At 43.2% G+C, this 27,494-nt stretch overlaps 2 protein-coding genes across 3 annotated transcripts; one reads left to right on the top strand and one right to left on the bottom strand.

Moving 5' to 3' along the window:
• Positions 1-1,165: 1,165 nt before the first annotated feature.
• Positions 1,166-20,975, top strand: FFAR4 (free fatty acid receptor 4). Of its 2 annotated transcripts, XM_050959571.1 has the most exons (3): positions 1,166-1,977; positions 6,567-6,695; positions 17,237-20,975. In XM_050959571.1, exons 1-3 carry the CDS (start codon positions 1,267-1,269, stop codon positions 17,642-17,644), a joined length of 1,248 nt encoding a protein of 415 aa, XP_050815528.1. In that variant the 5' UTR covers positions 1,166-1,266; the 3' UTR covers positions 17,645-20,975. The 2 variants fall into 2 exon arrangements, with proteins under 2 accessions (XP_050815528.1, XP_050815529.1); XM_050959572.1 differs by lacking the exon at positions 6,567-6,695.
• RBP4 (retinol binding protein 4) lies at positions 18,897-27,431 on the bottom strand. Its single transcript, XM_050959754.1, has 5 exons — positions 27,300-27,431; positions 26,348-26,484; positions 26,061-26,167; positions 22,454-22,666; positions 18,897-18,961 (listed from the first exon to the last, which is right to left on the bottom strand). The coding sequence occupies exons 1-5, from the start codon at positions 27,429-27,431 to the stop codon at positions 18,948-18,950; spliced, it is 603 nt and encodes a 200-aa protein (XP_050815711.1). The 3' UTR covers positions 18,897-18,947.
• Between the last annotated feature and the right edge of the window lie 63 nt (positions 27,432-27,494).

The following is a 27,494-nucleotide window of genomic DNA, read 5'->3' as shown; positions in this document are numbered from 1 at the left end:
CATTGCTGCAACTGAAACCTTGACTGTTTACAAAATCAACTAGTTGGGATATAGCCAGACTGATGCATCCAGAGGTGAATAAAATGACATAACGCTGTTTCAGACATACAGTACTTTGTGACAATATTTTGTTAGCCTTTTAGGATTATTCTTAGCTCTGTCTCTGTGTGTCGCTTTCAGAAATCTGATTGCCAAGAAAATCATTAGATAGGGTTGTTTTTAACTACAAATGGAATGTCCCCTTATTTTTCATTTTATTTTCCTAACTTTTAGTTATTTTGAGTTCCCTGATTCACTCGATAATGTAAGGAGGCATCAGGTTTGCTCAGCATGTCACTCAAAACTTAGCACCCGGTATTAAACGTCTATGCTGTGTGACTTCACCTCTATGGCAGCAACAAAGAATTAGCCCAAGAAACCCACAGACACGGAGGGAGACAACGCGTGGTTTTAAAAGGAAAGATATGGATCAATGACAAAATCCTCCCTTTTGATCGTAAAATAGTCCCGGTTATACTGGGCTAACAACAGAAGTTCTTAGAGAATCGTGTCAGGTCAGTTCCTCGAAACAAATGGAAAGGCTGAATGACAGGAAAATTCCTTCTCTAGCTTTGAGTGTTGGCAGCTGAACGCAGAGCCGGAGTACATGGCGGTTTGGGACTAGGGAAATTGCTCGGCGGCTCCTTTGCGTTGCGCGCTGCTGCTGCTGCGGTTACCCTAGTCCTGAGGCTCGAGGCAGGAGCCGGGCACTGCAGATTCAAAGGGCTGTGGGGCAAAGCCGCCAGGCTCTCCGGATCTCAGCCAGGGTAGAGAGTGGAGGCTGCCCTGAGCCCAGTCTGGTGTGTGTGAGGGGTTTGCCATTCACTTCACCGCAGGTCTCTCAGGCGTTCAGGGGTTTGCCCAGGGCCCTGGCTGGCATCCGACACTCGGCAGGGAACGTGTCTTCGGGCAACCCTGGGGCGTGTGCTGCCCTGGGACACTCGCTGCTGGGTGGCGCGGGTCCCGCCATCAACACATGAGCAGCTGCCCGGTGGGACTTGCGCCGCTCGCCCGCCCGGGAAATGCCCCCGAGCCCAGCCCTCCCGGGACAGAAGGACTCGCTCCCTTGCGACGTTGTTAGTCACTCGCTTGTAAAGCACAACAACGCCCTCGCCTTTGTGCAGCGGGGCGCGCTGTATATTTACTGTCCTCGCCTGCTACTTCCTTGTTCCCCCAGCGGGCCAGGTGCGGCAAACCACCCTGCGGACACCGCACCTGGCCCTGCGGATGTCAGAGGAAGAGGAGGAGATGCGGCTGCTGTCTGGCCGGTCCCCGTGCAAACACCCCCCACTGGCACCAGCAACCCAGAGCTGCCGCCCCGTCCCGCCGCTTGGCACCTGGGTGCCTGGCTTGGGGGCAGCCGCAGCGTCCCTGGCTCTGGTGGCGTGTGATGCCCTGGGTGCCAGCCAGATGCCAGGCGCCTGCAAGACTGCCCAAGGGAACTGCACCCGTTTCCCGTTCTTCTCGGACTTCAAGGGCCAGAACAGGGTGGCCCTGAGCGCCCTGGAGACCGCCGTCCTCTCCTGCATCTTCCTGGTGTCGCTGCTGGTCAACATCTGCGCCATCTCGCTGCTGGCCAGGACGAAGAAGTTGCGCACCGCCAACTACCTGGTGCTCAACCTCTTCTGCGCGGACCTGCTCTTCATCAGCGCCATCCCCGTCATCCTCGTGGTGCGCTGGACCGAGTCCTGGGTGCTGGGGGATGTCGTCTGCCACATGCTCTTGTACGTGATAAGCCTCAGCGGCAGCGTCACCATCCTGTCGCTGGCGGCGGTCAGCCTGGAGCGCGTGGTGTGCATCGTCCGGCTGCGGCACACGGCCCGCTTCAGCTGCAAGCTGCTGGCCGGGACCCTGCTGCTCATCTGGGGGGTCTCCGCCCTCGCCACCCTCCCGCTCTGCCTCTTCTTCAGCGTGGAGCCCCTGCTCAGGCACGGCGAGGTAAGGAGCGGCTCCGGCGCGCTCTGCGCTGCGCCAGCCTGGGGCGATGGGGGCAATGGGGGCGCGGGTCAGCACAGTGCCCAGTGAGCCAGCCCACGGGAGGCTGCTGCCTAGGGACCCAGGAACCCCAGCGGGTTGGGAAACGGCGAGTGGCTTCGCTCCCTCCGAGCAGCCTGACTCCAGCCTCGCCTCCCCCAAAGAGTGTCCGCACCATCTGTTCAGACAGGCTGCGCGTCCCGGGTTCTCATCGGCGCTGCGGAGCAGCGTGCTGGAGCCGGTGTACCTGGCTCCCTGCCCCGGGAGAGCGGCGATGCTGCCGTAGTCCTGCCGGGGCGCCCCGAGGTGCGATGCTGTTCTTAGACCACGTTTGAGGGGTGGGGGTCTGCTGGAGATTATCCAGAAGGCCGGATAGGATCGATTCAGGTAACTTGGTATTCCAGCGGGTGTTGCAGGGCAGAGACCTGGGATTATGCATTGGAACCGTTACCCGGAGAGTGATGCCTAGCTCTGGACTTGGGGTTAGACGTTAAGAGGTTAATGCCCCATGAAGTGTTATAAGGGGGACATTTTTCAACAAAGCCTTCAAAGGCTGGCAACACCTTCTCCTTTTTGGCCCAGCAGGGGTGCTGGAACAATTTGTATGGTGGGGGTGCTGAGAGTCATTGAACCAAACTGTAAACCCTGTATTTAATGGAGACCACTTCAAGCACGGGGTGCAGCAGCAGCACGGCCAGCACCTCTAGTTCCAGCACCTGTGCAGATCAATATTGATGTTGGGCATTGCCTATGCTTATTAGGTTACATTTAGCCATTAAGGTGTGGAATCAGAGTAGAAATGAACTTCTTTTAATGTAGGATTTGATCCTCAAGTCAATAAATAGCAAAAGTCTCATTCACTTCAGCACAGCAGAATCAGGACCTAATTAAGGTCTTCAGGAGATCAGTCCTACGTTCAGACTCACATGGATTTTTTCCCCCCATAGAACTGTACCATCAGTTACTTTGATCCGCAGTGCTTTGTCCTTGGACTGCACCTTATATAAACATGAGGCGTTGTGTTCCAGCTTAGAGCTAGGAAAGCCCCTTTTCCGCATATTTCTCTTTTCAGCGATCAGCTGCCTGTGCCCAGGGAGTAGCGCCTTGCATTAATTTATATAAGAGCTTTCCCTGAAAAATGCACAAATAATCCCTCCTGCATGCAAAAACAAACAATATGCTTACCGAATAATAATAATTTAATCAGTCCTTCCAGGTTTTTAATGGTCTTTCCATTTGTTTATTTAGAATTTATGAGTTTACATTTGAAAATTGTCACTAGCATTTGCTATGCTATTTAATCAGCGCCGTAGCAACAAAGAACGTGGCCCCCTCCGAACATATGTCCGGGGGCCCCTTACAATGCAGAAACTGGAATGAGATATTTATTTTATACAATATACAGGGTTCATATTATGTATACATAGGCCTACAGTGTACATGTATTCCGTATTTATGCAAAGTGCTTCTTTCGAGCCTTGTTCTTCACAAATTGGTTAATCAATGTGTCATAGTCCAGAGATCCGGCAATCTTGTTTTCGACTGAGATAACTGCAAGCGCAGAAAGCCTGTCATCTGTCATGGTTGAGGGCAGGATATTCTTGATCAGTTTCATTCTGCTGAAGCTCCTTTCAGCACCAGCAACAGTAACTGGTGTGGTCAGAAGAATTCAAATGCAAAGATTCGGATATATCTCCTGAAGGCTGTTCTTGTATATGTACGTTAAAAAAATTGTTTGCCGTGACAAGTCCTCTCTCTTTCTCGATGACATAAATAAAACGATTCAATTCCATTATGAGTTCGTTGGCATCAATGTCTCCCATTTTTCTTTCAAAATTTTTGCTGTGATTCTCCAGTTCATTTTCTCTGTGACACTGCTTCAGGCTGTTAGCATTGTACAGAAATCCAAACAACTTATACCACTCCACAAGTTGGTCAAATCGCGACAAAACAGAAGATATGGCCTGATCAGTGAGAACAAGAAAGAACTGCGATTTGAATTTTTCTTCGGCAGAAAGATGACTCGAATCAGCACATTCGTAATCAAACATTCTCTTCTTACGTCGCACCCTGGTTTCTGGAAACACCTGCTCAATACCCATATGCTCTGCTATTTCACGTGCATTTGTGACCACAGAGTTATATCCTGTATTTTGATAGTCTTCCAAAAACTTCATTGTAGCACCGACTTCCGCCTGCAGTACGTCAATTGACACATCTGGTGACTGAATTAATTTGCTGGTTTTATTGACGTGAAATAGTATATCGTACCACGTGTACACAGTCAGAACAAAAGGCCACATAGTAACATGGTCTAAAAGTGCACCGGCTTCTGTTGCTGTATTGCCATCTTTCTTTTCGAGCGCATATTCTCGCAAAGATGACAAAGCATTGCACAATTCTTCAAGGTGATAACGCAATGGCTTCACAGCATCAATTCTCGACTCCCAATGAGTGTCCGAGAACCCTTTAACAGATATTGGCATATGTTCTTGAAGTATGTCCCAATGTGAAGGTGAAGAAGAAAAGATAACGTATATTCTGTTAATCAGACCGAAAAAGTCAACGGCATATTTCGATGACTTTGCCGCATCTGAGATCACAAGATTCCACGTGTGAACTCCACATGGTACATACAAGGCACGGTCATTTATTTCTAGCGTGCGGGCTTGAACTCCTTTATTCTTTCCTCTCATATTTGCGCCGTTATCATAAGCTTGGCCTCTCATGTCAGCAATGTCTATTCCTAAGTTGTTTGCCTTTTCAAGAAACGCTTCCAATAAGCCCTCGCCAGTTGTATCATGAACATTAAGAAAACCAACAAACGCTTCACGAATATTGACACCATCTTCACCGTTGCATTCAACAAAGCGTAACACCACAGACATCTGTTCTTCATGTGACACGTCGGGAGTACAGTCCAAAATAACTGAATAATATTTTGCTTTTTTAAGCTGTGCTATGTTGGCCTCTTGAACGTTACTGGCAACAAGTTGAATCAGCTCGTTTTGGATCTGTGGACTGAGGTACTGAACATGTGTCTCTGCCTTCTTATTCCTCTGTAAAAGTTCACTGAGGACAGTCTCATACTTTGCAAGCAATTCAAACAGTCCCAAAAAGTTGCCATTCGAAGGATCGCCGAGCTTTTCATTACTTCCTCAAAATGCCAAGTTTCTTTCGGACAAGAAAATAACGATATCAACCATGCGTTTGACAACATTTCTCCAGAAATCTCTTTCTTTCAGAAAAGCCTGCAATTCGAGTTGGTCAATACATGTACGGTTTACTATGCCTGACCAAAGGTCAAACCATTTCACCATTCAGTCTTGATGACCTTTGCCTGTTTCATGCTGAAGTCTTTTTGACAGTGCTTTCCAAGCAGATGTTCCATGACGTAGCGGTATGTCACCAGTGCCAAATAATTTACAACAAAAACAAAAAAATGGCATCTTTCTGAACTGAGTACATTAACCATGAACGTCTTATTTTCTCGCCATTTGCCATGGTTCGATAGAAATGAGTACTTGTGAACCTCCATCTTTCCTTGTTAAATGGAAATTCGTAACTTTCATTCTGCTGCGGAGGGCCACGTGCAACAATGTCACACACTTGCCTGTCCGATATTATAGACGGCCAATCTCCTGGATCAACAGTCAGTGGTTCAGATTCAGATACTTCTTTCCCGGAAGCAGCTGGAATATCTGTCACAGTTTGTTTGGTAGAACAACTGGCTTCACCTTCGACCTCACTTGAAGCACTTCTGGATACTTCTGGATACGATTCGTCGCTGCTAGCGCGGTCCATTTCATGTGCATGTACCTGTACGTTGGATTGCAGCGCAAAATACGTTAACAACTTTGGAATTTTCTCAAGTTCCTTCTCGGCATCTTTTGCTGCCTTTCGTTTACTAGCTCCGCTCTTATACATTCTCTTAGACATCACAAAGCACGCTTCTGCGTTGGAAACGATAAAAAACTAAACAACTAAATTAATAACATTTATCCGCCGACCGCCATTATGAATGCAAATACACATTCTTTGAATGGGTCCAACTAAAATTCGAAACTGACCGACAGACAACTGATGTAGCCAATAGCATTATGATATATCATAATGACTTCACGGTTTTGTCAGTAAAACCAACATGGATTGTGCAATAGCGTCAATAAATGTCACTTACCTAGTTATACCTTACATTTTTTTTTGCCACTTTTAGGGGCCCCCTTCCTTGCGGGCCCTCCTCCAGTCGGAGGGTATGGAGGCACTCGCTATGCCTCTATATTTAATTATTTCACCAATTCCATATTTGCATACCAAATCTTGTGAACTACACACCTGTCATCATGTTTTGAAAAACATTCCACATTGAAACAACTATTTTGTTTTCATTAGTAACTATTTCCATAGATCCTGTTTATGTAGTGGCCAGTTACTTGAATGAGCACCAAGTCAGATGAAGTGTAAACATTGACATATGGTTCCAGAGAACTTTATACTGAAAGTAAATATCTAAAATATAATATTAATGATTTTCTTTTATTCTTTGTAAACAGGAAGTTCAAATTTGCACCTTGGTTTGGCCCAGCATTGCAGGAGAAATCTCTTGGGACGTAACATTCACCTTTGTTGTCTTTATAATACCAGGATTAGTCATTGTGATCAGCTATACAAAAATTTTACAGGTATTTTTTTCTTATAGTTTTATTGCAAAATGACATCTGGCTGGCTAGTAATGTAGTAATGCTAAACAGTATAGATTGTATTTGCTCAAGTATAACAGTTTCAGCTGAGACAGTTTTGTTTCCATTATAAACAGCAGCGAAGCTTGAACAGTGTGTTACCAGAAACCCAAGATAGGTATCAGTCTTAATTCATGTACACTTTGGGGCACCTTACTTAATATCATGTATTGATCATAATTAAGGGCCTATATAAACTTACTAGAGATATTGTACTAACAAACATCTCAAACAACTGAAAATTCATTGTGAATCAGATCCTGCATTGTTTGCACCCCCAAAACTCAAAATGGATTCAATGGGAGTTGTACGACAGCAAGGAAGAGCAGCCCTGGGTCATAAAGTCCTTAAAACTGTTTTCCCCTCACTCCCTTTGAATCTACCCTTTTCCTGCTTTAATTATGTGTCATAATTAGGGCTTCTGATTTTAGGTTTTAACTGATAAACACCAACACCTCAGATACAAAAAAATGAAATCAGTGTTATCCAATAAACACCACGGATGGTTTCTTTTGGGGTGTGATTTCTCAAGTTCAGTAACATTTTATTGATCCATGTAGACCAGGGATCAGCAACCTTTCAGAAGCGATGTGCCGAATCTTCATTTATTCACTCTAATTTAAGATTTCACATGCCAGTAATACATTTTAACATTTTTAGAAGGTCTCTTTATCTAAGTCTATAATATATAACTAAACTATTGTTGTATGTAAAGTAAATAAGGCTTTTAAAATGTTTAAGAAGCTTCATTTAAAATTAAATTAAAATGCAGAGCCCCCCGGACCAGTGGCCAGGATCCAGGCAGTGTGAGTGTCACTGAAAATCAGCTCGCGTGCCGCCTTCGGTACACGTGCCATAGGTTGCCTACCCCTGCTGTAGACTCTGCTGGTGCACACTAGAGGTTCACTGTCTAGTGTGCTTTAGTGTAGTGCTGTTTGAAACAGTATTACATTATAGCCCCTTAGAGGATATTACAAAGCAAGTACTCACTGTAGTGTATACAAAGAGAAAGCGCCAAACCCTTGCTTTTTGGACATCTACATAAAACTAAAAAATTGCTAACCCCCCCTCCAATCAAATTAATAAGTGCCCTAAAAACAGAAGCAATAGTTATGATGTGTAGTTACTCTCGCCCAAGCTCCAGGATGTTTAATAAATGTCAGCAAACAAAAGCAGTAGACAAAAAAATAGAAAAGGCGGGACAGGAAAAGCGACATTTTTGTAATACTTTTTCTCTCTGGAAGGGAGGTGTTTTCTAGTGGCTTAAACATGGGCCTGGGAGCCAGGAACCATTGAGATTTAACCTGTATTGCGACACTAACTCCCTCTGTGACTTTTGGCAAGTCACCTAGGGCCCTGATTCTGCATGGTGCTGCAACCTGTCAACTGCCATCAACTTCAATGGGAGTTGAAGGCCCCCAGCACCTTATAGGATTGGGTCGCTAGGGCCAGATTGTGACTCTAGCCACAGGCCATGCTGGGGACACCTTTGTGGGTGTTTTCCAGAGTGCAAAGAGACCACAGCTGCTATGACATCCTTGGAGAGCATGGGCCATACCCTGCCCTGCTTCACAATTCCTATTGCTGCATGTCAAAACCCTCACTCTTCTCCAGGGCTCACCTAACTGTTCTCTCTCTTACCCGGTCAGGAGTCCTTCTCTTACTAGTCTGAGGGTTTCCTCATAGGCTTTTTTTCATCATAGCCCCTCATAGCTGCCTCCCCAGTTTCATTGGTGGGGTGGCCCTGCTCCAGGACTGCCTTTGTCCCTGGACTTTCTTCTGAAAAAAGGTTTCTCCTTATATTTCCTGGCACTCCTTCCCAGCCTGCCTTGCAGCAGCCTATAGTTTTCAGGGTCCCTCTGAGGAGTACAAATGACAGAATTTCCTTGTTCAGGACCTAATTGGGACCAGGTCATCCTGGACCCATAGCATCCCTGAAAGGGTCAGTGTGCAACCAGGAGCCACAGGTATGAAAACAGGTGTTTTCTAGAGTTCAGCCAAAAAGAAGAGAGGAGTCCACAAATTAACCTCACTGCTGGGTGGACTGACTGGGTTACAGGCCAGCATGCTATTCTACAGCAAACAAACCTCCTCTCCAGCACAGATCCATCCCCTTCCAGATTCCCAACTCACCCTCCTCCTTGAGCCTTTCCCCCAATGCGCACAGACACCTGCCATCCTTGTCCTTCTCATTCATCAGTGCGTGGAGCTCTAGAAAAAAGCTGATTTTTGACCTGTGGATCTTTGAATGTAAGGTCTACCTAAATGGGCGTGGTAGGTGGTGCAAATGTACTTCCTTCAAACTGTCTCAGTTTAGGGTCCTTAAGTGCCCCACTTCCTGCTCTGTTGCTAGATGGAGGCCACCTCTGGGTACTATGCAATGGATCCTGGCGTATGACGTGGTAGCACACCAAGTAGCATAATTTTAATATATAGGCAACTACTGGCAGAGGATGGGAGAGAGTACGCTGTTTGGCAGTGGCAAGCATCTGTCCCTGCCAGAGTGCAATTTTAATTGACCAGACAGGCCTGAATGCAGCCAAGCACCATGGAGCAATCCATCCCAACCCCATCCACAAGCCAAACTGATTAGATAGGAAACATCATCATCATCATCACCACCATGTGAGTTCCCAACTCTTACGCCAGGAAGCAGCAATCTGTCTCCCAAGCCAGTGAAGGACATGCAGGACAATTACTCCAGCCCTAGGACTATAGTAACATATACAGACAGTGGAGCTGGCTGAGTGGGAAATAGGAAGATTAAGAACAGGGAGTAGTAGAGCAAAGAAGTCTGGGCACTCATTTCTATGCAGTCTCCTTCCACCACTTACAAGCAGGGCCACCCAGAGGATTCAGGGGGCCTGGGGTCTTCGGCAGCGGGGGGCACCCGCTTCAGTGGTAATTTGGCGGCGGGGGGTCCTTCCGCTCCGGGACCCACCACTGAAGTGCCCCAAAGACCCACGGTGGGGGCCCCCCATCGCCAAATTACCACCGAAGACCTGGCACTTTGGTGGCAGGTCCCACTTTGGTGGTAATTCGGCAGCAGGGGGTCCTTCCCCTTCGCCCAAGCCCCACGAAAGTTTTCCGGGGCCCCCAGAGCAAGTGAAGGAACCTGCTCCAGGGCCCCTGGATCTGTTTGTTGGTGGCCAAGACCTGGGTTATAACTCCCTGTTTGATTTTGGACAAGTCTGTTAACCCCTTGGTGCCTTAGCTTTTCCAACATTAAAGTAGGGACAATACTTTACCACCCTTGTAATGTGCTTTGAGATCCTGTAATGAAATGAATGACGTGAGTGCAAAAAGACTGATTATGCCCTGCCTTAGGGCTGCTTTGCAATGTTCCACCTGCACCACTAACCCCAGGATGGGCAGAGCCAGTCTTACGCGCCTTCATCACCACCCACTCCCGTGGCCAGTGCAGGGCGCATCACCAGTAGCTCTTTCCTGAACCAGGGTATTGGACCTTGACAAAGCAGCACCACAACTGAGGGAGGGCTAAGGTGGCTTAAATCACAATGAGCATTCCTTGGTCAGAGCTAATGATAAGGAATGAAAGTACTTACTCATAATTAGATGCTGGAAAGGTTGGCAATATTATTGGTAAAATTTAACATATTTAAATACCAAATATTGAATCTAGTGAATAGTAACCCTCACTATTCAGGTCCCACTTTAACTGAATTTCAGTGAACTAAACCAAAGTTTCACAAGTCACAATCATTAACATGCTTCTGTAACCCATCTTTGCTGCTAGTGAGAGCTGTGCATGAGAAAGAAGAATTTTGCCCCTAAAAGCAGAGATTTTTCTAACTCTCCAGCACGATTTTCATACTGGTTTCAGGATTACAAAACCACGGTAAGACAGTATGTAAAACAGCTTTTTCCCCACAGTAAAACAACACAGTAATATGATTACAGCATGTAGAGAGGAAAACGAGGTGAAAACTTATGTATAATAGTCAAACAATAAACAAATTGCATTTCAGTAGGAATAAGGGTTTGTATTCTCAAGGTGACAAACATTTATTTTCAGTGCATTAGGACAGGTAGTCATGGCTCTGTTCAACATAGTTATATTTCACTTTCTTCAAAAGCACATTTGAGGTTTAGGAAATAACAGAGAGAGGCACCAGCAGCAACAGGGCTGAATTATAGAGCGGGGATTTGGGGGGAAGGGTTTGTAGGAACTCCTTGCCCCAATTTGCAGGTGTGAGCTTCATCTTCCCAACCACTCCACATTTTACCTGTCTACAGCCATATACTGAGACTTAATGCGGATTTCACTTGATGTGAAAAAGGTCACTAGCTTGTTAAATAAGGATAAGGATACGCCTAAAAGGTTTTGGGTTGTAAATTACCTCAGAGCTTTTTGAACAGGTCTTAACATTTCTTAAACACCATGCTTTTGTATTATTAATAAATTAGTGTATATCTATATGTATTTCACAGAGTATATCCTCTAAGATCTTGGGTATGCTGTTTAGTTTCAGCTTTCTCTCTTCTGACTCTGGACTGCCACCCCTGCCCCTGCCATTCTCTCTCCCCTCCTGACAATGCATTCTTTTCCTATTTGTATCTCTTTGCTTCTGCATCTACCTTGCTTCTAGGATTCCATCACTTTCCTTCTGCTTCAAGTGAATTGGCATCCAATCTCTTTCCCTTCCTCTAGCCTAGAACAGACACTGTTTTCATGGAATTTGAACTTTTAAAAGTTTGGTTCATTCTAGAAATAGGGACCTCTTTTTCTCCCTGTAAGACAGCAGTAACTTCTGTTGAGCACAATGGGAGTTACTGATGTCCTATATCAGAACAAGCAGGCTTCAAGAGTAGGTTCAGTTTCCAAGAATGCCTTCTCCCATCCATACTATGAAGAAAAATAGGCAAATGGATCCAAGGGCTGCTGACATGAATGCAACTTCACTGTTAGTGAAAGCATACCATGTAAACGTCATGAAAGCAAACAACATCTGCGACTCAGACAAACATTTGCCACCCAAGGAAATACATTCCACCCATGATTAGCTGAACCAATTCGCAAGCTGTGCTAGACAAGAAACATTTTAAATAGCAGCCCGGCCTTTGAAATAATCTGCATAAATCATTCCACTGCTGATCAGTAGCTGATTATATCTTCAGTGCTGGATCCATCAACTTTGGGTGTGTGCATAGCAGTGATTTAGAGCAATGATAAAGGACTACACGAGTAATGACAACTGTCTCTTACTTGTCCTTTCATTCCTATTGATACTAATTTTATTTGTACATCACTGGTACACGGAAGTTTCTTGAGAACTTTTTAATCAAACAAATGCAGGTTAAGGGACTAAAAGCATCAGGTAAACACTACATTTTAAATTAATACAGATACACAAATAAAACTCATGTTCCATGGTAAAGGCCTTTTGAAATAAAAATGTTTTGAAACCTGCTTTAAAGGGCTAAGTCTGTTACTATCTTCAGGTCAAATGGAAGGAGATAGCTCTATCCTCACAAAGACCTAAATGGTGCCTCTCCTGTTCCTGCAAGCTCCAGGCTAGAACAGAATACTTCAGAAAGCACAAGGGTAAATAGGAAGCCAGAGGCTCAGAAAGGTATCAGGGACCTAGGCCTGATGATGGGCCTTAAAAGTTAAAATCAAAATCATCCTCTGCAGCAATTAGTAAAAAAACAGTGCTTAATCTGTGCCAAGGCTTGCCATGGCTGAGTCCCAGCACCTCTAGGGTTGGCAGTTCACAGCCCTGGCACCCTTGGGCTTGCTGTGTCAGTTATGAAAACAAAACAATAATTGCTTGAACTCTGGCACCTCTTCCATTAAAAATTAAGCACTGCTAAGAACATAGTAGCCATATTGTGTCAGTCAAATGGTCCATCTAGCTCAGTATCCTGTCTCTGACAGTGGCCAGTGCCAGATGCTTCAGAGGGATTGAACAGAACAGCACAATTTCAAGTGATCCATCCCCTGTTGTCCAGTCCCAGCTTCTGACAGTCAGAGCTGAGGGACACCCAGAGCACTGGGTTGCATCCCTGACCATCTTGGCTAATAGCCATTGATGGATCTATCCTCCATGAACTTATCTAATGCTTTTTTGAACTAGTTATACTTTTGGCCTTCACACCATTCACTGGCAACAAGTTCCACAGGTTGACTGTGCACTGTGGGAAGTACTTCCTTACGTTAGTTTTAAAACTGCTGCCTATTAATTTCACTGGGTGACTCCCCTAGTTCTTTTGTTATGTCAAGAGGTAAATAACACTTCTATTCACTTTCTCCAGAACAGTTATGATTTTATAGACCTCTATAATTCCCCCTTAGTCATCTGTTTTCTAAGTCCCAGGGCATTTTATTTTCCCCTCATATGGGAGCTGAGTCATACCCCTAATCATTTTTGCTGCCTTTCCCCTTAGCTTTTCCAATTCTAATATATCTTTTTTTGAGATGGGGCAACCAGAACTGCATGAGTATTCAAGGTGTGGGCATACCATGAATTTATATAGTGGAATTATGATATTTTCTGTTTTATTAAATATCCCTGCCCTAATGGGTGCTAACATTCTGGTATACAGGATACCCTCTGCCTATTCTTGATTTTGGTCAAGCACCTGCATGCAATATTAGCAACGGACCACCATTTTGGCAGCTCACTATATAGAACATGGTAATAGGCTAACCCAGATGACACAAAAGGTAGATGTTTGGAGCCATTGGTTGAGATACAGCCTCCCTCTGGTGTCCTCTGGGATAGTCTTAAACCCATAAAAAACAGCTCTGACCAATCAGCTTTCATAGGACCTTATAACATGAAGCCCTGAGCAACAGCTATGCCTAGACACCAGATTACACTTGCCTCAGTAAAGACTGGGAAGCCTGGAGAAATGCGGCTCTTCTTACATTTCCTTTCTGATCTAGTCAACATAATTTTAGTCTTACCACAATACAACCTAAGCCATCCAATCTTGGGATTTTATATTACAAGTGCAGAGATGCATAATATCTCTCCAGAGCCTAGAGAAAGTGGGATAGATAGCTGGGCATCATCTGCAGTCACATCCAAACCACGTCTCTCACCTAACTCTCGAAGAGACAAGCAAAACTGAACTGAGGATCACCATATGTAATTCAAGCAGTGACTAAGAAGAAATACATATATATTAGATGAGACTACTCTATGGCATCATTGTACAATGAGCATGATACGAAGTATTACTGGGGTGGTGTTCAGTGATCACACAGTGCCTAGGTTTGCTTGCAAGAGCTCTGGGTTTATCTCGTGTCCAATTCCAACTGTCTGTGCATAACAGGAGTGCCAAAGTATCCTGCCACTGGCCCTAATACCACAACTGAGATCAGTTCAAAAGAGTTATAATCACATCCTCAGGTAATGAAGCAATACCACAGATATCACAGATATCAGGCCTCCTTGTCCACTCTGGTAACAAATGCCAGCTTGACAAGTGTAGTTTCAGTGCTGTGTCTAGGCTGAAATTTATCATCTACATCTGTATTCTCCAAGTGTTTCAGTAGTTGCTATCATATTCTCAAGTGCCTTGGCCAAAATAGCAGAATAGAAAGCAGTCTGTAATCCAATTGTCAACACTGCCCTACTCTCCTGTCTCTCCTGTCAGGCAGGACCCAAAGCACAAGACCTTCACCAACTCAGCGTCTAAAACTGGTCTCAAATTTTCCCACCAAAGCAAGGAATTTGAGACCTCTGAATGCAGCAATAATCTCTTAAACAAGGTGTCATGTGTTTGCAAAATCTTATTCTTAACAAACCCCAGAGAAATAGCCCTCCAGTGATTATAGATAGTCCAGATGACTAAAACAGATACATATACTAAACGGGACTGATAACTCGAGAGACAAGGTGGGTGAGGTAATATCTTTTATTAGACCAACTTCTGCAGGTCGGAGAGAAAAGCTTTTGGGCTACACAGATCTCTTCTTCAGGTCACTTTGCCCATCGGATCTCACTAAAATTCTGGGACGCAGGGCTGGTCTTACAGATGGGTGATGTGGATGACCACGCAGGGTGCCATGGTTGGCAGGCAAGGCGCTGGTGTCAAGAGGTGAGGAGCAGAGCAGGCCTTGGGTGTGAGGTTGCAGAAGGGAGCTCAGAGTAATGTGTGTGTGGGGGGAGACAGCGGGAGCCTGGGGCAATAGGAGGATGAGTGGGGAGGCAGCAGGGGCCAGGGGCGATGGGAGGATGGGTAGAGTAGCCAGGGAGGCAGCAGGGGCCAGGGGCTATGGGTGGGTGTGTGGAGAGGCAGTGGAAGCTAGGTGTGATGGGTGGGAGGCCAGGGGGAGGCAGCAGGGGCCAAGGGTGACAAAATACAAGTTCTCCCAGGGCACCATTTTTCTTAAGAGTGGCCCTGCTGGGACCAATATTGCTACAACACTTCAAAAAAGGTTGACAAATGATTTTTTGAGGACATTGTCAGCCCTGCAAACTAACTGAATTTTATACAGAGAATAATTGATACAGGGAAAAGTTTGTCCTGAGTTCAATGTTTATCTCCACTTTCACTCTGAGCAAGGCAAATGTGATTATTAATCTTGTTCTTATTGGGGAAAATGTTCAAAGGCACAAAAGGCAGTTAGGTTCCTTACTCCCACTGATTTTCATAGCCTCCTAGTTAGGCACCTTAACTGTGAGTTGTGCCTTTGCAAATCTCCCCCCTTGTTCACATCTTATGGACAGGAAAACTGAGACACAGAGAAGTGAAGTGACACCTCAAACTACATACCGAACCAGTGGTAGTGCTCCTGCTCCCAATCTCACCTTCAATCCACTAGTTCATGCAGCTTTTTCAATAAAAATAATGTGCATGTAGAGAGTGATTAAGCTAGAGAAGAAATATTAACAAGTATTACACTGAATGAGTCAAATTGCAACTTCTGGAATAAAAATGAATAGGCCAAATCAGCACAGCTTCATTGACTTCATTGGAGCTGATTTACACCAGCTGAGGATCTGGCCTAGTGGGAGAAAGTATTTAGCTGAAGTGTTTGTCTGCGGAATTTTGGAGGTGGGGGTTAGTTTAATTGGATCTACAGTTAGGAACTTTAAATAATTTTAATTTTGCTGTGCTGACCTTCCTGAGAATGGATTTTCCACAAGCCCTAAGCATTCACAATTCCAATGGAAGGCAATGGGAACTGGGGATTCTTAGCACCCCGGAACTTTAGAGCCCACAGCCCAGCTTCTGAAACAAGCTTAAGTGCCTAGCTTCTACTAAAGCCAATTGAATTGTTTATTGAAATCAATCTGGATCAGGGCCTACGTGCCTCAATCTTGCGTATTACGCTTTTACAGAAAAAGTGAAGACTTTCATAAAGACTACAGGATGCACAAGGTGTCAGGGCTGTTGTAGACAAAGTAATTCTGATCAGTGGCTGATAAACCAAAATGTCAAAGACAATACACTGAATTTTAAATACATTCTCACTCAAGTTTAAAACCTATCACCTAATGGAAGTAGCATGCATCTGGGAGGTCTGAGAGACAAACAGAAATTTTGTGGAAAAAAATATTCTGCATTTGAAAGACATCTCTGCTTTAACCATTGTACCATCCTACTGAAAACCCATACACAGAAAAGTCTGAGCCAATCACTGGACCCAGGCACACTCAGATTTTGGAGGTGGGAAAATCTGAACCCAGATCCAAATTCTGCAAATGGTCCACCCTTACAATGGGCAGAACCAACATTCTGGACTCAAACACCTACATACTTTTTTCAGGTGTCAAAATCCGGATCTACATTTTGACTCTTGAGCCCATCTCTAACTATCTGTAATAGAATTTTAGTGCAGCTCTACTCTGAAAATGAGTACGCAAAAATGGCACCTGCTTACTCAACAGTTCTGCTTCATTTGTGTACCAGTCATATTTGCTGACTTTAGTGACTAAATTACATTGTTACTACTTTTTACTCCTATTTACCTGCAGAGCCAAAATGTCCATAAAAGAGTGAGCTGGATTCTCTTCTTTGTGCATCAACAGGATTGTTAGCTATACTCCAGTCACAGTCAATTACCCCTGTGTAAAAATCAACAGATTTACATAGATGAAATAACCTAGGTTATCATTTGAAGGTAATGGGATTTCAAGGGTAATTAAAGGCCTAATTTGACTTTAAAAGTATTAATGCAAAATGGGTGATGAGCAAATGCAAAATAAGTGATGAGCAAATGCAAAATGGGTGATGAGCACGAGAAGGAAAGAATCCAGCTTGACTACCAGACAGGCTGAGTTTCAGAGCTGACAGTTAGGAAAAAAAACAAACCATTTTTCTACTAGTTAACTCAGCACATTGGCAATGTACTCATTGAGAGGCAATAAATATAGAACTCTTGCCTTTTTATAGACACTTCCAGAGCAGAAACATGATTTGCCAAGATTCACTTCTGCAGCTTTAAAAAAAAGCTACTCAGCAAGAACTCTCTGTTACAATAAATGTTATTTTGTTTTTGAATGCAGATTACAAAAGCATCAAGAAGAAGATTAAATGTTAGTTTAGCCTACTCAGAAATTCATCAGATCCGAGTCTCCCAACAAGATTACAAGCTATTTCGAACTTTGTTTGTGCTGATGATCTCTTTCTTCATCATGTGGAGTCCAATTGTCATCACTATTCTCTTAATTTTAGTTCAGAACTTCAAACATGATTTGAATATTTTGCCATCATTTTTCTTCTGGATAATGGCATTCACTTTTGCCAACTCTGCCGTCAATCCAGTTTTGTATAACGTTGCCCATTTCAGACATGAATGGCGGCAGTTTCTTTTGTGTTGTGCAGCTCTTCCTGGACGGAGAATGACTAATACAGAAACCACAGGAAGAAGAAATGACCACAGAGAATCGAATTTATCTGTAGTTTACAAATAAGTCATGTATGAACTATGTTTCAGCTGTTGCTTTGGCTGCTAAACCATACACTTTCCCACACTGACCAGCTCACCATTTTATAATATTATATGCTAAAGAAAGCAGATAAGAAAAGAAATATATCTATGGTTCAACTTCTACAATCCTAACCCAGGCAAAATTCTATTGTTTTGGGAGTTTTGCCTGAGTAAAACTGCAGAATTAAATCCTATCAGCCTAATTCTCTTCTCACAATGATGTAATCAGGAGTAACTTCACTGACATTGGTGGAGGCACAGTAATGTAAAACAATGTAACTTCAGAGAAGAATTGGGCTCTATGAGGGCAGATTTTCAGATGGTGTAAATTGTCCACTGACTACAGTAGAACCATGACAATTTACTGAGGATATGCCCCAGTTTTACTATCCATTTGCCAGTAAGAATAGAAACAAACTTTTAAAAATGGGTGTAAAAAGTGCACCCTCAAAAATTTCCATGCAGTCACTAAGCCCATAAAATAAAAAAAGGCATTTGCATGCATAAATTAGGTGACTGGCTGCCTGAACATACTTTTGTGCAAACTACCTTTATGCATAAAATGCCAATCTGAGTAGGCAGATGTGATTTTTGCTGGTTCAATGAGCGTATGATCATTTTTGCTGGTGTGTCCTACATTTGAAAATTTGGTCCTTAGAACTAGTCAATCTCTGGCACCATTTTGCTGAATTCAGCAATGTTACAGTAGATAGAAATGTTTATTTTTCTTAAGAGTGTAAAAACAGGGTCATTACAAATGGTGCATTTTTACACCTCTTAAGTATGAATGTAATAAAATAAAGCTATTCTGTGATGTGATCAATGAACTTCCTTTTGTACTTAAATACTACTTCGCTTTCCAGTGAATCCAATAAAGAAGCCACAATAAGTCAAGAGGACTTAAGGCATTTTAAAATTAGATATTAGGGATTTTTAAAAATATTTGCCTGCAAGGTTACTAGACAAAGTCAAAAACCAATAAGAAAAAAACAAAAGATTACATACTTAAGTACCGCCATCTGGATTCCTATTTCTAAGCATTGCAGTAAAATAATATTTTTGCCAATAAAACAATCATCTTTTTATATTTACACAATATGCATTCCCTGTTATCCATGTTTATTAAAAGTTTCATTGGTTTATTGACAGGGTGAGCTACAGAGCTCAGATAAATATATTTTAAGTTTGAATGAAGCTGCTTTAAAGATCTACAACAAAACAGTCAATTTGTAAACTTTACATCCATATTGATGTTACATGATTTGCTTCCATAGTTTCAAAACTCCTTAAACGCAGAATCCTGAAACAAAGAAAATAAAATTAATGACATTTCTAAACCAGCACTAGAAAGATAAAAATATATAAAAATGTATCAAATTTAAAGTGTGGGTAAATGTATTTCCTTTAAAGTAGTCTTACACATATCAGTCTATTATTTGCAATGTTATTCTGCTCTTTAGATCTGTAGCACATAATTCCAAAGGATTTTCAACTCAGCATAGGACAGGAATTAATCAGATCTGTTCCATTTGTTCCAGACAGTAATGCTGAGGCAAAGAAGCAGCTATAGCACAGATCAAGCACAAGAACCATTTCAAATTATATTTATCTAAGTAAGATGTATCGTACTTTTCATTTAAGATCACAAAAAATGGCAGTAATAGACTATCTTAATGTACATACATTTATTTTCTTGTGATTTTTGTTTTTAGTGTATGCTGATACAAGTTCAGGTTGCAATGCCCTGGTTACAATGAAGTAATAGCTTGCTCTGCAAGCAGTCCTGTGGTCAATATAACTATTTGTGATAGTTTTATTGTCATTGGGAATACGCACGGAGGGCAAAACTGTGATACTCTTACCCACAAGCAGACCATTGATCTCAAGGTAGTAGCCCAACCTGACCCACAATCAGTAGGAGATTTAGCTTCAGAAATGCAAGTTAAGTGGCAAAAAACACCAACAGCCTTTTCTCTATAGCTTCTTTTGCTTGAAAATAAAGATAGTTTACCAAGAACTGCTATTTAGATATAACTATATTTATATCAAGTCAAGACCTGTGTAATTAGTAATTTATTTATTGTGCACTTCAGCACAGTATTAGTTTAAAAAGGCAATGAAGAATCTTTGGAAAAAGGATTTAACTTGAAGATATGGTCCAGAATCTAAACTGAAAGAGTCTGGACCACTTGAGGATTACCTGTCTTGTCCATTCCCTCTGGGGCACCTGGCATTGGCCACTTCCAGAAGACAGGATATTGGGCTAGATGGACCTCTGGTCTGACCCAGTATGGCCATTCTTATGTTCTTATGTTCCCTTCAGTGGGAGTTTTACCTCAGTAAGGCCTGCATAACAACTGAGTAAGGACATGAGGATTTGGCCCGCTTGCGAATAATTCTGTAGTTCTTGCTAGCAAAACTATGAGATGCAGGGAGGCCTCTGTTCACGGAGAAATTGAATTTACATGGACTTTGTATGAAGAATTTCCTAATGCAGATGTTTTGATAGTCTTTTTTTTTTCTTTTAGCTCTTGTACAAATATGGACAATCACTGTTCATTGCTCCAACGTGTATCTGTTTGGTGTGTAAGAATCTGGCTCAACAAAACTAGGGAGTTCAGAATCAATTAATGCTCTGGTAAATGATCCGGAGCTTTGTCTGAATTGTGACTATCATGCCTGACTAGCGGAGGAGGTGCACAATTGGCTCTAGGTCGCCATGACACTTGATGCTGGGGTCATCTAGCCACCACTCTGCTCCCTAGCATAAAATAGAGCAGCCTCAGAGGATCCAAAATATCAGTTCTCATTCACAAAGAGCATGGAAGCCAAATCAGCCCTAGCAGACATCTCCAACCACTACCCACCATCTGAAAGAGCAGGCAATGAGGAAAACATGCAACCCAGTGGAGCAGAGTTAAGGTTTGTGTGAAAAGTGGGGGGTCTTCAGCTTTTACAAAGGGAGAGCAATTAGTACTGGGGCAGAGTTAAGGTTGGTGCTGTAGTATTAGAAGACAAGTTCCTAACATTTGTATTTTCATTTTATCATTCAATGTTCTATTAATGATATTTTTAGTATGGAGGGTGTATTTGCAACTTTAACTGTGCTTTTAAAAACTATGTTTTGTGGAGAACAACTACTCTTTTATGTGGAGATTCTCCTGAGATGTTTGTAGATGTTTTGTCACAAGCTGTGAATATTTATGAACTTATTATACGTTTTCTTTACAACTTGTAACTTCTTGCAAACATTCACAATTGATTTACTAGTGTGCAAACATTTCCTACACTTTCATATACATTTAATAGAAACACAGGATGGCCCTAGCAGATAGTCTACTATCCTGTCTCTCACAGGGGCCAGTACCAATTGGTTCAGAGCAATGTGCAAGAAGCCACTTTTGCATACCTCTTCCTAAACTGGAGCTGGAGCACAATGACTGGGCTCCATTTTACATTCTTTCTTCACACATAGGACTCTCCACGCCTCTAGTCATTTTAATTTCATAGACTCATAGACTCATAGACTCTAGGACTGGAAGGGACCTCGAGAGGTCATCGAGTCCAGTCCCCTGCCCTCATGGCAGGACCAAATACTGTCTAGACCATCCCTAATAGACATTTATCTAACCTACTCTTATTTCCCATCTTTAGGCCTCTCTATTTCTGTTATATTTTATTTGAGGTGGGGTGAACAGAACCAAACACTGTATTCACAGTGAGAAAACACCATCAATATATACAATGGCATTATCCTATTTTCTGTATTTTTTCTTTAGGCATCCAAACATTTTATGTGCTTTTTGATTCCTGCTGTAGACTGAGCACATGTTTTCACTAAGCTGTCCACAGTGACACCCAGATCTTTTCCCTGAGTTGTTACAGTTAATTCAGAACTCAACAATATGTATGAATAGTTAGAATTATTTGTGCAGATATTTATTGCCTTGTATCAAAAGTGAATTTCATTTGCAGTTGTGCTGCCCAGTCTAGCCTAAATAATTTTGTGTAATTTGCACATTTTCATTATAGACAACATTTATTTTCATTCTGTTCACCAACCTTTTCCAGATCATTAATAAATATATTAAGTATCACCTGTCCTAGTAGGTCTTTGTGGTACCCCAATGTCAACATATTGCCAGACTGAAAATTAACTGTTTATATTAGTTTTTGTTCATCTAGTCATAGATTAGATTAAAAAATTGTAAAGCCAGAAGGGACCACTCTGACCATCTAGTCTGATCTCCTGTATAACACAGGCCATAGGACTTCCCTGAATTAATTCCTGTGTGAACTAGAGCATATCTTTTAGACCAACGGCTAGTAAAAGTATATCTATGTAAGCTGGGAATCACACCCCTGGCTCAGAGTCCAGATGTAGCCCATGACTACTTACTTTCCCTTAAAAGTGTCTTGTGGGGCTTTTTAAAAGTCTAAATAAATTATATCTACAGTTCTCCTCTATCTCCTATTTTGCTGACATCCAAATAATTCTAATAGATTAGAGAGATAATTTTCTCTTACAGAAGCTCTGACAGTTTTGTCCCTTTCATGTTGTATTAATCTAGGTGTTCTGCAACTCTCTTCTGTGTTTGTTTCCTGGGATGGGCAGGGCAGTAAAAGTGAAAATGGCATATCTGAGACTGAGTTTGCAATAAGCAAATAAAATCATACCACAGCTACTAAGTGCATCCCTTCCTACTATCCCTGTCCACGAGAGAAAGAGCTTCCTAGAATGGCAGTCATTTCACTTCCCAAATAACATTTTCTGAAAAAAACATATTCTTACCATTATGGACAATAACTCTGTATTTTCTGTCCAAGCAGAGGTCAACCTGCCTTTGCCTGACAATTCTCTGTGCCTCAGATGGCAATCCCTTCGGGTCCCGGGAGAACACAAAGGAGTAACTATCAGCACAGGTGCCATCGTCATTTAGTTGGCGGCAGGAGTAATGAAGTGCATAAGTGTCATAATCTGTGTCGACCACCCAGTGATCATCATCTGGAAGAAACCATAGGGAAGGAGCAAGAAGTTATAGAGGTAGGAGGAGACATTCACCTAGAGAGAATGCTGCATTTACTCAGTCACAGAAAAATACCACACACATTAGTATTAAAGATGGCAAATGGTCCATAATGGGCCTGATCCTGACAGGTGTTGGGCACCCACAATACTTACTGAAATACAGGGAAGTTCCATGCTCCTGGCACCGCTCAGGCTCAGCCCCAAGATGCTAGCATCACCACAACACGTGGGATCAATTAGATTAAATAAATCAACAGGAGCCAACTGGCCTGAGTAACATGAATTCACCTTTCTCCTCTTCTTAGCCGACAGGCAGGAAGCTTTCACTAAGGGAGAAGTGTCATCTTGAAATCATATTGGCCTTCTAAAAATCAATCCTGGCTGCTTGACATTCAGTTAACCTGGAAAGAACCTGCCACCTACCTTAGGACGTCCCTCAGGATCATTCCCAAGTGCCATACAGTTTGTGAGTCCACCCTTTAAAGGGGGACAGTCTTGGCCAGCAGACTACTACCAAAAATGGCATTGTGTTGTCTCTGCCACCTCCACAGCCCAGCAGTCATTGCCATACTGTGGATCAGTACCTGTGGACCTGCCTTTATAGTGGATATTGGATTGTATAAGATAGATCTGAGCTGCAAAGCTTAGACGTGGATGCAAACTTTCCCAATATACAAGAGCATTTGGAGCTAGGATCTTGGTTCAAGCTTATTTATAACCAAAATAAGGTGTGATGAGTATTTCCAGATATTACTTCCCTCACAAAGAAGCATTATGTGTTTTAAAAGCATACAGTTTTAATATTAGATTTCAATACTGAATGCATTTTATGGTAAAACCTTAGCCAGAACTCCATATAATTCTGCCTGTTTGCTTCATTTGTGTGATTTGAATTTAAGTCATGGAAAACTATTGCCCTTACAACCAGACTTCTTTTGCTTATATTTCAGTGACATTACAATCCTTTCACAAGCAGTGTTACAGTGTGGAAACGGCACAAACTGAACAAACTCTTTTGTATTATTTTAAATAATCTGTGCCAATGTAAAGTAAAAGTCCACTAGGTTAGGAGGGTTGCAACAACTTTAATTTTAAACTAACTTGGTAGAAGTCTGTATCTATTTTAGGTAGGGATAATGGCACCTCGGTCATTTTTAATTGAAATGCTGAAAAACATGCACTGCAGCTCTTATCAGGCAGAATAAATCCATGACCTTTTAGACCATGCAAGCCCAGGAAATTGCAAGTGCTGATTCTGTGGTGGGGCTGATTGCTCTGGGGCAAAGGTTAGTCCCATTTGGAAGGTCAAAAAGAAAAAAATAAAGCTTCTTCTGAGTGAGCTGTGGAGCTGGCAGTGGGAGGCCAACAAAGGAAAACTCCCATACTTCACAACTCACCATCTGGATCTATCCATCACCTGCACAGCCCACAGGTGTTTCTTCACACAAGGAGACAGATGGGCTCTGGGGCCAGTCCAAGGAACAGGGTTATTTTCCAAAGCAATCTCAGAGGATGTCTCCTGTATTCCCCTTTCAGCCCTACCGCCAAAGAAATCTTACCCACTTCATCACCATTATGATGAGGGATTTTTTCTTCCAGAGTCTGAGTCCCTTCCCTTTCTTCAGCCACAGTCAAGAAGTCAGAAATACTGTTTTCATCTAAGTCCTATTTACATAGCGATTAGTATCGCTGAGGTTCTTTGCTTTTAATTCCTTGGTAGGGAAGAAGAATTAAAAAAGCAAGCAATAGATATTCTGAATCTTGAGGAAATTGCCATCACCAGGCTCTATCATGTAGATCAAATATGAAGCCTAAACTAGTTGACAACATCCCTTAACGTAATGCTTTAAGTCTGTAATAAAACTAAGAAAATATCATGTTGGATTCTGTGATGCATTGCATTTGCTTTACCGAAATATGGGAGAAATTTAACAAAATAAAATTTACTTGGGAACTTTTTTTATACTTCATGGCAAATGCTTCTGTCTAATGGGACTAATTTGTGTGTGTGTAGTGGTGCATATGGTCTTTTAAGGACTGAAAACATAATGTTTAAAATGGTCAGCCACAGGGTAAAGCTGGAGAAAATAAATATGTTCCTGCTGGTCATGCACCAGATTACTCACAGCTCTCCTAGTCACATTACCTTCTGGAAAGCTCTGTTTTCCTACCACAGAAACGCTTAAGAAACTACTTTGAAACCTGGCTTTAAGCTGTATTTGTGTGGAAAAAGCTAGTGCCTCTTAGGTTTCTTATAAATGTGTATTTGCTAGGCATATGCAAAGAGATGTATCACAAATCCTAATCACAATTTGCAGTTAGAAGTTCAGACTGTTCTCAGCTATTTAGCATTTAGTGTAATAATTGATTCCTCTCTAACCTCCCTACATCCACAGAAATGAACGTGGGGGGAGGGTGGGATGTAAGGGGGAGAGCTGCCATCTCCAGTTTCCACACCTCATGGACCTCTTCCTCAGTATTTGGCCTCCATGGAGTTGAAGGAGGTGGTGCTGGCCATCTGGGTTCTGCCAGATTCTCCCTCTTCAGGAGGACCAGAGTTTTCAGCAATGTATAGTACAGTGCTCCCATCTCTGCAGGGTGGGCATCCAGCAATTAGGGAAATCCCTGGAAGTATGGCTCAGCAGTGAGTTGCCAAGAAAATGGACAGCAAGTCAGAGGCAAGTGGTTTCCTGAAGATCCCCTGAGAACTGTGTGTTTTTGAGGTGGAGCCCTCATCTCTTCCAAATTCCACCTTCTCCCAGTGGAGCTATTCCATGGAAACTTCTCGAGTGAAGAGTGCTGGAGTTTCTACTCCCTTAGGTGGGTTAATTTCACACAGGGGAGAATGGGACTCAATATGCTGAGAGTGTTGAGGGTTTGTTTGTCAAAAAAAGAGGACATCCCTGTGTTCACAAAGTATCCACAAAGGCTAAGAGCTGCAAAATCCTCCTCTACCAGGTTGTTGTTGATGACTAAATCTGAAGTTAGGCTTTTTCAAGAAAATTAACACATTCAAATAAAAAGCAGATCTGAACTAAAAAGAGCTCATCATCTTCTCAATCTCCTTCTACTTCTTTCATGTGATGACTCTAGTCTATATTATGGGGCTTGGAAAGAAAATAAATGTATGACCTTTGCCATGCAAAGACCTTGACTTCACTAGGATAAACATCAACCAGCTAACACATGTGAAAACTAGAAACTGCCTTATTCGCTCTAGGATTTTACCATGTGGCAGGTACCATGTGTTAGCTAACATAGCTAAAAAATCCCTTATTTTCCCCCTGTAGGTGCACCAAAAGTGACAAGGGCTATCACGCAGCCCTAGATCTCCTGCTGCAAAAACACTCCACTACTTAGTAGTACTCACTTCCCTTCTGGAGAAAAGAGGCTACACCCCAGTACTTCATCTTGAACTTGGCAGGATCCTCAGTGTCAGTGAAGGAGCCAATCATGTCAGCGCAAACATCCCACTCACTGCAAATAAAAGAGTCAGACAAAAAGAGGGTGAGTTCAAACCTGGCAGCCTGGACTTGGGGGCAAATAGTGATGAGCACGTGGGTAGAAGGAAGGGTTAGAGCAGCAGAGAGCACAGCAGAAAGTCAGGGCCCTGGGGAACTGGAATGGGAAGAGAAAGAAGGGTGCCAGGCAACTTACTTAAACAGCCGGACTCTGCCCCTGGCGGTGGCGCTCATTTGTCCATTCTCATCTATGGTGAACTGGGCTACCACATTGTCCTGCAGGAACAGCCCCTCGGGGTCCTTTTTGGCCATGGCGTACCAGGTGCCAGTATACTGCAAGGAGAGGAGATAGGCTCTGCTTAAGCCTGGGAAGTATGGCACTCCCAAGTGTGGGGACGATCAAAAAAGCTGGATCTACCTGGACCTTGCAGAACTTTGCTGATCTTTGGCCCCAGGTCTCCAAATTATACCATCAAATCAGAGAATAAATCCAGCTGCTCCTACCCCACCAAAAACAATTTGGATACAAAGCACCAAAGAGCACAAGCATCACAAAGGTTCAGATTCAGCAGCAGGACCTAGCCAGGTTTTGGTCCCAAGCCTCTAAGTCCTAATGTTCGAAAAGAGAACAAGGATAGCTGCTCCTACCATACAAACCAATTCCATACCTTGCTATGATAATACAAATAATCAGGGTAATAATAATGTAACTCAGCACCAGCGGGGTGGAGGGGTTTGCAGTGGAACTACAGCAGCTGAAGTTCTCTCTTCTGGTAGAGTTTTTGAGTTTGGGATTTTTCAAATAGCTGGATCCAGCAAGCCCAAGGTTCTGGATGAAGGGGGAGGGGGTCTATGGTGCTGCTGGTCCCGTTTGTAGCAGGGGCTAGATCTTTTGCTGCATGAAGAGCTGCTGCTTTTTCCCTCTCTTTAGAGCACATTCTTGTTCTCTGTTTAGGCCTTTGGGGCTCTGGGCCATAGGTGCTGGATCTAGGTTTTGTGGTGCTCTGCACTGGAGGCCGGGGGTTTGGCACAAGAGGAGTGGGAGGACTGGATCTCTATGCTCATAGTACATTTTGGGCCTGGGGTGAAAACTGGCAAGATCCAAGGAGAGATGGCCCCAGAGAGTGGGGAGGGGAGCGGACACCTACACGAGCCTTGTCGAAGTTCTCTTGGACTCTGAAGTTGCTCACTCTGCAGTCCCGCTCCGCTCGGCATCCACCGCCTAGCAGGCCCAGGGCCACCAGCAGCAGCCAGCCCAGGAATCTCCCCGCCTGAGCCATCCTACTCCTACACAACAGCAAACAGAGACAGACCAAATCATCAACGGGGGGCGAGGGGCCCAA

The sequence above is a fragment of the Gopherus flavomarginatus genome, chromosome 6 (assembly GCF_025201925.1).
Source record: "Gopherus flavomarginatus isolate rGopFla2 chromosome 6, rGopFla2.mat.asm, whole genome shotgun sequence".
NCBI lineage: Eukaryota > Metazoa > Chordata > Testudines > Testudinidae > Gopherus > Gopherus flavomarginatus.
This window is presented reverse-complemented; position numbering and strand designations above follow the sequence as displayed.